Source organism: Vulpes vulpes, chromosome 11 (assembly GCF_048418805.1).
Source record: "Vulpes vulpes isolate BD-2025 chromosome 11, VulVul3, whole genome shotgun sequence".
NCBI classification, from domain to species: Eukaryota; Metazoa; Chordata; class Mammalia; order Carnivora; family Canidae; genus Vulpes; species Vulpes vulpes.
The window spans coordinates 78781965-78795805 of record NC_132790.1 but is presented as its reverse complement, the minus strand read 5'-3'; the positions used below and the strand labels follow the sequence as shown (position 1 = coordinate 78795805).

The 13841-nt window shown below is 35.3% G+C and overlaps 1 protein-coding gene across 9 annotated transcripts in view; it reads right to left on the bottom strand.

The window, feature by feature from the left end:
- Nucleotides 1-13841, bottom strand: part of ATP2C1 (ATPase secretory pathway Ca2+ transporting 1) — a 164730-nt gene that overhangs the window by 22125 nt on the left and 128764 nt on the right. For all 9 annotated transcript variants that reach the window (XM_026015515.2, XM_026015516.2, XM_026015517.2 and 6 more), the window contains 4 exons: nt 13496-13666; nt 11870-11967; nt 2042-2092; nt 951-1117 (listed from right to left, as the gene is read on the bottom strand). In XM_026015515.2, the coding sequence (XP_025871300.1) occupies nt 951-1117; nt 2042-2092; nt 11870-11967; nt 13496-13666 (487 nt within the window). The remainder of the gene's footprint in view (nt 1-950; nt 1118-2041; nt 2093-11869; nt 11968-13495; nt 13667-13841) is intronic.

Here is a 13841-nt window from a genome sequence, read left to right as displayed (position 1 = left end):
GTATGTCAGGAATTATTGGCAATAAGATATATACGAATTTTAGAATTTAAGCTACCTATTGCTCCTATACAAAATCAGACATGTGCTGTACTGTAGCAGAATTATATAGAGAATATAGTTTACAAAGATTAAATTCTCATTTGGTTGAATCTAGTAAATTATGTGGTTTTTTTTAAACAACTTCTCCATTCTTTCAAGATTTTTATACAATTCTAAGAGTGGAAAGAAAAAAACCTCTATCCCTACAAGATTGTGTCAATTCTGAGTTCTGAGCTCCCACATGCTCCACTTTTGGCCACTACAGGTTGATGAAGTATGCCAGGCATATAATTAGCATGAGTCACTGAAATGAGGAAGACTCAGGTTACCTGACAGATAATTATCAGATAACAGGATTCAAGTGACTGCCACCTGAACATTGCACAACTGACATGATCAGATATTACACAAAATCTTAAATCCATTAGAAACCATAGCTGAAGGAGACAAAGTTATTTAAACTTAGTAACTTGTATCACTAACAGTATGGTAAGTGTCCTTATGTCCATAAAGAAATAGGTATGGATGAACTTGATTACTTTTAATACTGACTGTGAGGCCATGCACATGCATATTTCTAAAAGCCTGAATTTAACTAGAATAAAGGCCCCATGAAAATTTACTCCTGTACCACTACACTGATGGCCAGAAAAATGTGACATCTGGCTGGCACTCAGGAAATATTTCCTAAATGAATGACTCTGCCATTTATTATGTCCTTTCTATTCCATACAAATAATTTTCTCAAAAACTATATACTAGGCTATACATAAGATTAATTCATTCTAGTAAAATACAGTTCATCCACTGCTGAATATCCTAATTCTTTTCCAGTTGAACTCTCTGGAGATGGAGTGCAGAAAAAGATGGGACAAAATTCTCTGATGCACATTCACTGAAATAAAACTTACATTATGGTTTGGAAATCATCATCCACAAGGATCATGTCTGCTGCCTCTTTGCAAACATCTGTGCCAGTCTGACCCATTGCAACTCCAATGTCTGCAGCCTTCAGAGCAACTGCATCATTGACTCCATCTCCTGTCATGGCTACAACCGACCCATTCTTTTGTAGAGACTGGAGTGGGAAGGGAGGATTCTGATAAAAATGTTGCTTCCACAAAGATAAAGGGATCAACAACTCTTCTCTATTTTTTTCACATAATAAAGATTGGAAATAATATGGACCACTGACTTTTCAACAAACTTCAATATATGGAAGTCTTAAGATACAGCTTAGAAAGAGTTGCTATTAATATTCTCATGTGCAAGAGCTATGTCTAAAGTCTAATCTAGAGTTAGTTACACAGTGGCACTCAGGGACAATTTTGCCTTGTAGGAAACATTAGGCAATGTCTGAAGATATTTTTTATTATCATGACTTCGGGGTAGGGGTCAGGGACTGCTAAACATCCTATAATGCACAGGACAGCCCCTCACAACAAAGAACCCAGTCCAAATTGTCAAATAGTGTGAAGGTTGAGAAACTCTGAACTAATACAAGGGAGGTCTATGTGATTAAGAATTTAAGCCCTTTAACTAATGGATACTACATCAGTTGCTTTGTATATACCTCACTGATTAATATAATTAAATATTTGAAATATTTGAAATATTCTTCCCACTCTCCTAACATTTCCTTTTCTTGTTGTATTAAGTTTCTAAGCAATTACTGCTATTTACACTGGGATGATTTGACTATGGACTCCTGTCAGAACATAACGCCTACACTGTTCAACTGTTTAAAGAAGGTTGTGTTGCAGATATTTCACTAACATTTTCTTCTACATCTTCCTTTGCTAACTAAATTCTCTATTAATGCTTCCATTTCAAGCTCAAGAAAACAAAAACAAAAACAAACAAAAAAACCCCACCTCTTTTGTTTCACAGTACTTCCAACTTTAATGCTCTTATCAATATTCCTAAAAATCTAAGTATAATGAAAGACAAGAAGTAGCATTTTGGAGACAGAGATAAAACAGTGTGATTCTTAAAGACCCACCTTAATAATTTTCATCTTGTGCCTCGGACTAGCTCTGTAAAACACCGCTACCTGTTAAAATACAGGATACACTAAAAATCTTCAATGTTAAAAAATATCTGATGCACTTGTAACAATAATTTTTTAAATTATCAATGTAAATTGTATTTACTTTGTAGAGATCAAGGTTAAGTAATATACCATATGTTTGTTAAGAGACTCATTTCACATGGTCATTTCAAACTTTACCAATGTTATCTGGGGAAATATGTAATCTAAACAAATTATCTAATTTATCCCATGTTTAAGCGCTGAAGAGAAAACAGCCTTATTCTAGAAATGTTTCAGAGATGGATAAAGGAAAAACTCTCTTGCATTTATCTCTTCATCACACTGGCAAACAAAAATGGCCTTTTCCCTTTGTTCTGTCAGGAAAGATAAAGAATAGCTGTTTCTCAATGTCTATACAGTCTTTTTGTTGTTTTTTTTTTAACAGTGTCAAGTGTCTACTTCTCTTTTGTTCCTGTTAATTCTTTAGATTCTCTTCCACTGTATCTCCAACAGTTTATATGATCTTATCTGTCCAAGCCATGCATTTAATCGCTTTTTCTGATTCCATCTCCTGGTCTACTAATACCCCTTTGCTGTGCATCAAAGGCAAGCATCAACAACATCCCCCGTATCCTCCACTTTTCCCCATTGTTTTAACCTCATTTGTCACAAACCAAGGCCATCCCTACAGTCTTCTCAAATAGTACCACTAGGTAAAACTAGACAGGGTAGGTGTCTTTCATTCTCCCTTCTTTATTCACAAAATTCCAGTTTTGAATGTCACATGAGACTATACTTTCTATTAACTGCAGGCATGCACTGCTCTAGGTAGGTCCCCAATGTTTCACAAAATTTTTTCCAGATTTTTTAAACAAATATGACACTGTATTAGTTTGATGTGTACAACAGAGTGATTTGACAATTCTATACATTACATAATGCTCACCATGATATGTGTAGTTATCAGTCACCATATCACCATTATTATAATACTACTAATTTCTTTATGCTGTACTTTTCATCCCTGTGACTTATTTAATTAGCTCCTCACTGTCACTTTTCCCAACATTTCCAAGTCATGGTGATTTTAATATCTACATAGTACACCATTCTCTTCCCTACTATACTAGAGGATTAGTTCATACTAAGTTTTCTCTCCTCATACTTTCAATTTATCCCCATCTCCAACCTCAATCTCAACTGACAACCTTGCTTCCCACTTCAGAGGAAACAGAATCAGAAGAAAACTTCCATAATTCCCACCAATACAGTACCATCCTCTCCCTTCTCTTTTATTACAGATGAACTGAATATGCCTCCCAGTGTAGGGCAAATACTCTACCTTCTGACCTACTTAAAATCATTGCTCCAGAAATCCTCCTCCTTCTGATATCAAAATCTTTTCCTCACTGTTGCATCTTTACCATCAGTAAATAACATGCTGTGATTTCTTCCATTTAGATAAAACAAAACTAAAAACTTTCCTTCTCACTTCAGCTGCCACCCTTTTCTCCTTCTCTTTATAGCAAAACTCCTCTGTACTTGCAGTCTCCCGTTTTTCTCTTCTCATTCTTTGCTGAATCTATTAAAATTGGGCCGTTGACTTCACACTGCCCTGAAACTCCTATTCAAGATTACCAAAGACTTCTCACACTGCTAACACTAACGGTCATTCTTCTTCTGACTTAACCTTTCAGCAGCAGCCTAACATAGATGGCAATTCCCTCCTCCTGAAACATTTTTTTCACTTGGCTCCCCTGACTACCCTATATACTCTTCTGGTCTTCCTTCTACCTTTCCGGCTACTCCTCTTCCATAGGTTCCTCCAGACCTCCCTAGAGTCTGAATGTTAGAATATTCCACAACTTAGTTCTTAAATTTCCCTATGTAAGAGGTCTAAGAATCCCCTACTTTCTCCGTAGGTGATCTCATCCAGCCTTATAGATTTATTTTTATGCATTTTTGTCCCCAGCCTCAATATTTCTTCTAAAATCCAGACCAATGAAATTAATCCAACTACTTTTTCCACTTTTCCTCTTGGAATTCTAAGACTTAAAACTATCACAAACTGAACCCTTGTTATTTCCCAAAATACATGCTCCTTCATATCCTCTGCTAATGATAAATACATCCTCGTAGTCACTCAGACCCTATATTTTGGAAGCCATCCTTGATTCCTCCTTTTCTGTCAGATGCCACAAGTAGTTTAACAGCAAATCTTATTGGCTCCATCCTCAAATAAATCCAGAGTTCAACCTCCTTACTCTAAACCCATGGGGCCAATAACTGATTTTCTTATTTATGCCCTTGCTTCCTGTGCAGTTTCTTCTTCACACAGTGACCATAATCAAACTGTTAAAACCCAAGGCAGATTACATCTGTCCTCTGCTCAAAACCTTCCAATGACTTCGTATCTCCCTCAGAATGAATGTCAAAGTTGATTACTACCTACCAAGTCCTGCATGAAGTGCATGCCTCTTCTTCCTCATTTGTCACCCAAACTACACCTATGCCGTTCTCCTCATCGTTCCTGAAACAAACCATGCACACTCACCTCAATGTCTTTACCCTTATGTTCCCTCTGTCTGGAGTGTTCTTTCCTCAGATATTATATGGCCTGCCAGTGAGGCCATTTCTAGTCATGTTATCTAAAAATTTCAATCTACCTCTTCAGTCATTCATCTCTCTCTTCCCTGCTTTTGTTGGTGCTCATTAGCACTTATCTGACATAATGTTATATATATATGTGCTTATCTTAAATTATAAGCTCAATTGAAGGCAGAGATTTTTGCTTCATACCTTCAGTCCTCTATAAATACAAAATGAATTAATCATTGAATGACTCTTAGTACCATCACAGACTGTTCAAAGATTCTCTCCCAATTTTAATAAAGGTCTAAAATAAATGAGGATCATTTTCTTAGGCAAAAGGCTCAATTTAACTGTAATATCACATTTCTACATATGCCTAGATCTTCTAAGTACCATGAATCACATAATTCATATTTGGAGAACATATTTCCTATAAAAAATTCAAAAATTTACTCAGACTCTTTAGTGTGTCTTTAAAAAAGACTCAGCTACATACTCATTGAAAGTATCCTACTTAATGGGATGCCTGGGTGGCTCAGCAGTTAAGTGTCTGCCTTCCGCTCAGGGCATGATCCTGGAATCCCAGGATCGAGTCCCACATTGGGCTCCCTGCATGAAGCCTGCTTCTCCTTCTGCCTGTGCCTCTGCCTCTATCTCTCTCTGTGTCTCTCATAAATAAATAAAATCTATAAAGAAAAAGGAAGTATACTAGTTATCTTTTAAGTGAAAATTCTACATTACTGCAGAAATTAATCATGTAGTACACAGTGAAGTACAAGAGTGTTTAGCAAAGATTGTAGATTTTACAGAATATTTAAGTATAAGGCTAATTACCAATACTCAGGTTGAACAGAGTAAAATTTTGCCTTTAGGCCACTGCAAATCATTTCAAATCATTCCATTATAACCACTGTGGGTTATCACTGACAGTGGCAGTGAAGTTGTAACTGTTGGACTGAAAGCGTATTTCTTTTATAATAAATTACTTGACATGCATCCAATAAACCTACCATTTGATATAAGATTTTAGCATTTCAAAGCTTTGATGGCAACTCAAAAAAAGGAGTAGCAGTTTTCAGACTAAGCAGATCTCAATGCAAAACTGAAGACTCACTTTGTGTTTTACACGTGGTACACAGTGAAATTTGTTCTTAAAGCACCAGAAGGGCAGGTCAATCTCCTTAGTTGACTAAAAATACTAGATTTAGTGACACAAAATTATGGCCTAAATAAATGAGATTTAAAACAAAACAAAACAGAAAGGACTAGCAATTGAGCTACATCACTGTATCACAGAGCTAGGATTAATTAGGAGTAACTCAATTTCCTCTATTCGTAATCTTTTCGCCTTTATATCTGTTTCTCTACCTGGAAAAAAGTACCAATTAAAGGTAAAAGCACACAATAAAATCACTGCAGTTTGGGAACAAGAAGGGAGAAGACAGGCTAAAGACAGGATAGTAAAAGGACAGTGGAAAAGAAGTCATGTCAGAAAAGGAGAGAGTTTAAGGAATAATATGGGAGGGTAGCCCTGGTGGCCCAGCAGTTTAGCACCACTTTCAGCCCAGGGACTGATCCTGGAGACCCGGGATCGAGTCCCACGTCAGGCTCCCTGCACGGAGCCTGCTTCTCCCTCTGTCTGTGTCTCTGGCACTCTCTCTCTGTGTCTGTCGTAAATAAATAAAAAATCTTTAAAAAAAAAAAAAAGGAATAATATGGGAGAGAAAGATGAAAATCATCAAAAGGAGGGGGGAAATCTATGTATTTTTCTCTTTTATATTTGTGGTTAGCATTCAGAGTTTTCCTGATCAACACGAACAGACAAGGGTGTTAGAGAAAGGAAGTCATAAAAAGAAGAAAACAGGAAAATATTAAAGGAAAGGTTAATAAAAATTTTCTTGGCATTAAAATAACCTGCTAGAGTTACCCTAATCTTCCAGAAAAGATAAAAAGATACCTGATGCACTGAAGAAGAAAGGGGTGACAAAATATTTATAACCTATCAAAATTTAAACAGCAGACTGATTGGGATTATATTACAGAAATCTGGTTAATAAGTTTGTTAGAAATACAAATAGAGGTACTATTATAAAAAACAAAGAACAAAAGAGGATGTCCACTTTAATCATTGGGAAATATACGACACACCGGGAAGAAATCATAAACAAAAACATTAAGAACTCCCAGGTTGATTTTTTTTTTTAACATTTTATTTATTTATTTGAGACAGGGAGCACAAGTGGGGAGGAAGGGCAGAGGCAGAGGGAGAAGCAGACTCTCTGCTGAGCAGGAGCCTGATGCAGGGCTCCATCCCAAGACCCCAAGAGATCATGACCTGAGCTAAAGTCAGATGCTTAACCAACTGAACCACCCAGGCTTCCCACTAGATGGACTTTATAAATAACTAAGCAAAATTCAGTTTCCATACTACTCTCTAAGTAGTATGGCTCTAGGTCAATAGGACAGAGCAATGTTAGATCTGGAATGAGACTGAATTACAGAAAGAGGAAACTAAAAAACATTTTAATAATGAACAGAGTTAAGGAGATTTAGTACATACGGGAAAATCTCAGTAAGCTGGAAATTTAGAAGAAAAGTTTTTTGCTTTTAACATGGATAAAAGAAAAGCTATTCAAACTAACAGGAAGTAAAACCATAAGACCAAGTATACATGTTGGTTAGAGAGCTCAATAAACACAAGATAAAGTGGGAAAGAAAACAAAATTGGGGGACAAGAGGAGTCCAGCTAAGCCCAAAAAAACCAAAACAATTCATTAATAATACATAGAGAAAAGATTTAGGTAGTCAAAAGAAATATCTGGAAGGAAGCCCTGGTATTTATAGAATTCCTTTTTAGAGTAGTATGACTAAGTCATTCAACAAGCTTCTCACAAGGCTTAGGTTTTATACTGTTTAAGTCTCTTTGGAATAGCATCAGGGTATCTGCCATAATTAATGCACAAAACTCTTATCTGGAAAAGATGTAATTTGTCCAAGCTGATGTTGTAATTTGTAATTTGCAATTTGCTACTTCCCTCTCTAAGTACCTGTAAGTTGGTTTTCAGAGTTCATTAGCATTTTTATCAGAGAGCCCAGAGAATGAACCAAGAAAGCAAATAAAATGAAACTTCAAATCTGTCAGTTTCACTACTTGTTACCATCTCTGGGAATAGGTTCAGAAGAAAAGGTTGAACAAAGGTCTAATGGGAAAATGTTTAATTAACTGCAGATTTCACATATATTTACTAATGTATACTCCATCTCAATACTCCCGGGTAACCTAATACAGAATATATCTCAGAAATAAATGTCAGGAAGAAACTAACAGGAAAGGAGACACACACACACACACACTCCCATTCAAATATGGAAATAGCTTCCTCACTAAATGCAAAATAAAGCAAATGCCCACACTGTTCCCAGATGCTCTGAAAACAACATTCATGAGTAACTACAGCTTGAAATACAGAAAAGATAAACGAGTAAAACAGTACATGTCTACTTGTAACTATACCTAAAATCTAACCACAAGTGAGGCTGGAGGCCTAGGGACTTACTACTACTGTATGAAGGACAGTTTGTGGCAATATAAACTAAAATCTTTTCAGAGGACAATTCATCAGTATGTGTTAAGAGTTTTGTAAATATGTTGGTCACTGGTCCAATCATTTCACATGTAGGAATTTATTCTACAGAAATAATCAGAGATGGGTACAAAGTTGTGTATAATAATGTCGTGTATAACATATTCAATAAATCTGTAAGCAACATATGACCTGAGAGTCACACAGACCTGGGCTCCAGTCCTGATGCTACTGCCACCACTCATCAGATCTGAGACTTCAAAGTATTTCATATTCTCTGGGCCCCAATTTCCCCATCTGTAAAAATGGGGTTGCCTATCTTTTATAATATAGATGACTATTAGAAGTAAATAGATAATGTATGTAATATATACATTGCCTGGCACATGGTAAATAGTTGCTTACTGTTATTATCCTTGAAGTAATTGTTTACAGTAACAAAAAATAAACGGAAGCTAAAACTTCAACAAAAAAAGGACTATATAACCACGTATTTGCTGTGTGTTTATACATGCACAGTATACTGAAGCAAAATATTATACACCAACTAAAAACATGTTTTATAATAACTAATGATTTCAGGAATGCTGAAGTTATGTTTAACAAATATTTATAACACTATAAAGGGTCCAACCAAGTTTTGTTAAGCACATTTTTTAAAAAGACATGGGTTAATTTATTATTTTGGATGCTCTGTGAGTGTACAACCTCTGAGTATCTGGATTATATTAAAGGCAGTTTCCATTCTGACTCTTACTTTTTTAGGTTTCCAGTTTTTCTACAATTTGAACATATACTACTAATCAATAAATTTTCTAATCAGAAAATTCTATTATAAAAAGCTTTAGGGGACTCCTGGGTGGCTGAGTGGTTGAGTGCCTGCCTTCGGCCCAGGGCACGATCCTGGAGTCCCGGGATCGAGTCCCACATCGGGCTCCCTGCATGGAGTCTGCTCTTCCCTCTTCCTGTGTCTCTGCTTTTCTCTGTCACGAATAAATAAATAAAATCTTTAAAAAAAAATAAAGGTCAGATGATAAACACTTATTTTAAAGGATATACAAATATATGTGCATAAATAGGTCAAGTAACAATAAGGACAAGAAACTCAAACTGTCAAGAACTTAGAGGCAATAATACTGCCTATCCTTTACGAGGCCCTTCCTACAGAACTTATGTACCCACAAAAGAGGCTTTGTGAAGTTCCTTCCTCTAAACCCCAACAGCCAAAGCATCCTAATAAAATAATCTTACACCTAAAGGCTCTGAAGAAGTTAACGAGTTATAAAAAAAGAAGATACTTTTCCTATAAATAATCTGTTGGAAAAGCATTACAATCAAAGGTTTAAAAAAAGACATTTCAAAGAAAAAAAGCAGTCTTTTTCTTTTTTTTCAGTTTATTTAAACTAAAAGAAAAAAAGTCTTTTCAACAAAAGGTGCTGAAACAATTGAACATCCATATGCAAAAACCTGAACTTTAACCCATTTCTCACAACATACACAAAAATTCAATATGGATCACAAGGGATCCCTGGGTGGCTCAGTGATTTAGCGTCTGCCTTCAGCTGAGGGCATGATCCTGGAGTCCCAGGATCAAGTCCCACATCAGGCTCCCTACATGGAGCCTGCTTCTCCCTCTGCCTGTGTCTTTGCCCCTCTCTCTGTCTCCCTCTCTCTCTCTCTCATGAATAAATAAAATATTTTTAAAAAATGGATCACAAACCTTAGTGTAACAATCTAAAAATATATAAGACTTTTGGGAGAAAATATAGGTAAAAAAAATTCTTTGTGACATTGGGTTAAGCAGAGTATTCTCAGAAAAGACATCAAAATCATTATCCATAAAAGAAAAAATGATAAACTACACTTCATCAAAATTTGAAACTCCTACTCTCTGAAAGTGCTAAAAGATGAAAAGAGGGACGCCTGGGTGGCTCAGCGGTTGAGCATCTGCCTTTGGCCCAGGGTGTGATCCTGAGTTCTGGGATAGAGTCCCACACCGGGCTCCCTGCGAGGAGCCTGCTTCTCTCCCTCTGCCTATGTCCCTGCCTTCTCTCTATGTCTCTCATGAATAAATAAAATCTAAACAAAGAAAAATAAATAAATAAATAAAAATAAAATAAAAAGATGAGCCATAGACTAGCAAAGAGTTCTGGGATAGAGTCCCACATCGGGCTCCCTGCAAGGAGCCTGCTTCTCTCCCTCTGCCTATGTCCCTGCATTCTCTCTATGTCTCTCATGAATAAATAAATGAAATCTAAACAAAGAAAATAAATAAATAAAAATAAATAAAAAGATGAGCCATAGACTAGCAAAAACTATTTTCAAATCAAGTATCTGATAAAGGACTTGTATCTATAACATATAAAGAACTCTCAAAAGTCATTAAGAAAACAGATACAATCTTTTAAAAATAGGCAGGGCAGACACTTCACTAAAGAAGATATATATATATATATATATAAAAGATATATGGATGACAAATAAGCACATGAAGATATTAAAAATCATTAACTGTGAGGGAAATGCAAATTAAAACCATACAAAGATCCACTTCCTACCTATTAGAATGAGGTGTGAGAGAAAATGACAATCTCGCATGATGGTGAGGATGCAGAGAATTTAGAACTTTCAAACACTATGGTGGGAATGCAAAATAATAAAGCCACCTTGTAAAACAACTTGGAAAATTCTTAAAAGGTTAAGCATATAACCTTGTGACCCAACAATTACTCCTAGGTATTTATCCAAGAGAAATGAAAACTTATTTTCATACAAAAATCTAAACACAAATGTTTATAGTAGCTTTAGTCATAATCAACAAAAACTGGAAATAATACAAATATCTTTAAACCAGTAAACAAGTAACACATTCACCCAAACACTGAATACTACTGTACTCAGCAATTTAAGAAAAGAACAAATCATTAATACAATCAACATGGATAAATCTCAAAGCATTATGCTAAATGGAAAAAGCAGATCCAGAGCCTCATACTATATGATTCCATTTTTAAAGCATTCTGGAAAAGGCAAAATTATAGGGACCGAAAACAAATCAGTGGTTGCCAAGTGTTAAAAGTAGAGAGAGGAGTTGACTATAAAAAGACATAGAAGAATTTGGGGATATGATGGAACTGTTCTAGATCTTGACTGTGGTTGGTTACAAGATTGTATCCACTGGTCAAAACTTAGAACTGTATATTAAAAAGGGTAAATTTTACTGTACGAAAATGATACCTCGATTTTCTTTAAAAAGCATTAAGTATTCATGACACATTTAAAACAAAATGGTAAGAAATACAAAGTAATGATCTCTCTCCACTCTGTACTTTGTAAATGTAATTCAACCACTTAACCTCCATATACCCTCCTGAAGAGGAAAGATGGTTCTTGCTAAAGTTAACAATTTGCTCTCTGTATTCAAATGACTATAAATACTCCAACTGTATCATAAATATTCTTAATGAGAAGACTGACTTCAATCATGAGATTTCATTTCATGATTTGGATCAATTAGATAGTCCTGTCCTCACTGTTCTCAAACAGTTTCATGAAGGTAACAGAAATTGTAACACTTGGAATAAGGCCTTTCCATCTAAAAAGGCTTTAAGTTTAGGCCTACCTTTGGTACAATTTGTGAAAGCTGCTGGACATCCATTGCATCTATTTCTTCTCCTGAGACTGACTGGGAAGTTTTGGAATACAATCCCAGACGACTAGCTAAGGTGAAATGGGAGAGAAAACATAATTGAACAAATTAGTTTTGCTTGCTAGGCTAGTCAACATAAGGTTCACTTTATATGATTTTTTATTCATTCTCTTTTTAAGTACAAAATGTCTTTATACCAAGGGATCACCAAAACAAATTACTAGTAAGACAAACTTATCTGAAAGTTTAGGGTTTTCTGTTTTATTTTTATTTAAACTTAATAAGAATAAGAGTTTTGACAATTTAACCCACCATACCTAAGAACTGAAACAGGGCCAATCAGGTTTTGCTTAGTAATTCAATTTTAATAAAGATCAGAATGCATTTTAAGGAAAGTATCCAAAGCCAGACAAAACACTGGTGGATCTATGGTAATCATGTAGTTAAATGTAAAAGAAAATAGATGTTTAAATTTTTTTCAAAAAAAAAAAAAATTTTTTTTTCTAGGTATAATCTTCCCAACAATGTTGTTTCTGGTGACATACTCTTCTTAGATAACATAAAGTGTGAAACTCCTATCCCAGTCTCTTGCTATATTAATAAAATCAGAATTAATGGATTTTAGCAAACCTTAAATTTATCAGCATGAATTACAATTTATAAATTCCAGGAGATGTGTATAAAAAAATAAATAAATAAATTCCAGGAGATTAACTTTCAGTGTCCTTTTTTCCCCCATATATATATGGGGGGGTGCAGACGGGGAAGAGAAGGAAACAGAGAGAGAGAATCCCAAGCAGGCTCTATGCCCAGAATGGAGACCAACGGGGGGCTCAATCACATAATCCTGAGATCATGATCCAATTTGAAATCAAGAGTCAGACACCTAATCAACTGTGCCACCCAGGTGCCGTTCGATTCTTACATTTCTTAAGGTAATCAAATGACATTCAAACAACATAAGCACATACATGATGTAACAGGAGAATATAGACACAAACTATTTTCTTTCAAATCAGGTACAAGTCAAAGTCTGCTTTGCAAATAATCCTCAAGTTTAAAGGGAAAACTAAATTTCATGTTTCCTTTCATGCGCAAAATCTAGTAGATTATGAGATTAAACATAATCCAACAATATAGTGGATCATGAGATTAAAAATAATGAACTATTCTTTTGTGAATAAAGTAAATGTGATTTCCTAACAGTTATGTATTTTCAATTAATAGTATTTTTAGCCTAAAATAATTTTTGCCCACAATTCTATATAGAGTATGAGTAAATAAGAGAGTTCATTTTAATTGTATAATGTCAGGGACACCTGGGTGGCTCAGTAATCGACTGTCTGCCTTTGGCTCAGGTTGTGACCCAAGGTCTTGAGATCAAGTCCCACATCAAGTCCCCCACAGGGAGCCTGCTTCTCCCTCTGCCTATGTCTCTGCCTCTCAATCTCTGTCTTTCATGAATGAATAAATAAAATCTTTTTAAAAATTTGTATAATGTCAATATTATGCATACACACTTTATATCTAATGGTTCATAAAGCTATATACTGCAGTTCATTTAAGAAAAAAAAAAAAAAGGAAGCAACGTAGTTATACCAATTGCAACTGCAGTCTCCTGTGAGTCTCCAGTAATCATTTTTATCGATACTCCTGAGGCAATGAGTGTAGTAACAGCTTCTTTCACACCAGTTCTAGGAGGATCAATGATTCCCACCAGGCCAAGAAAGGTCAGCTGTCCCAGTTCAGGACCAGAAGCTAAAGCAAGAACTTAAGAAATAATAAAACCCAAAAAAGAAAATATGAGTCACAAAAGCATTACAATTTACTGACAAAAGCTAGAGACAAATAAATCACTTAAGATTATAACGTTATTATATAATCATTAAATATAAAAATTATTACATGCTAAGACATCAATGATTCTAGATATAGAGTTGCTTAA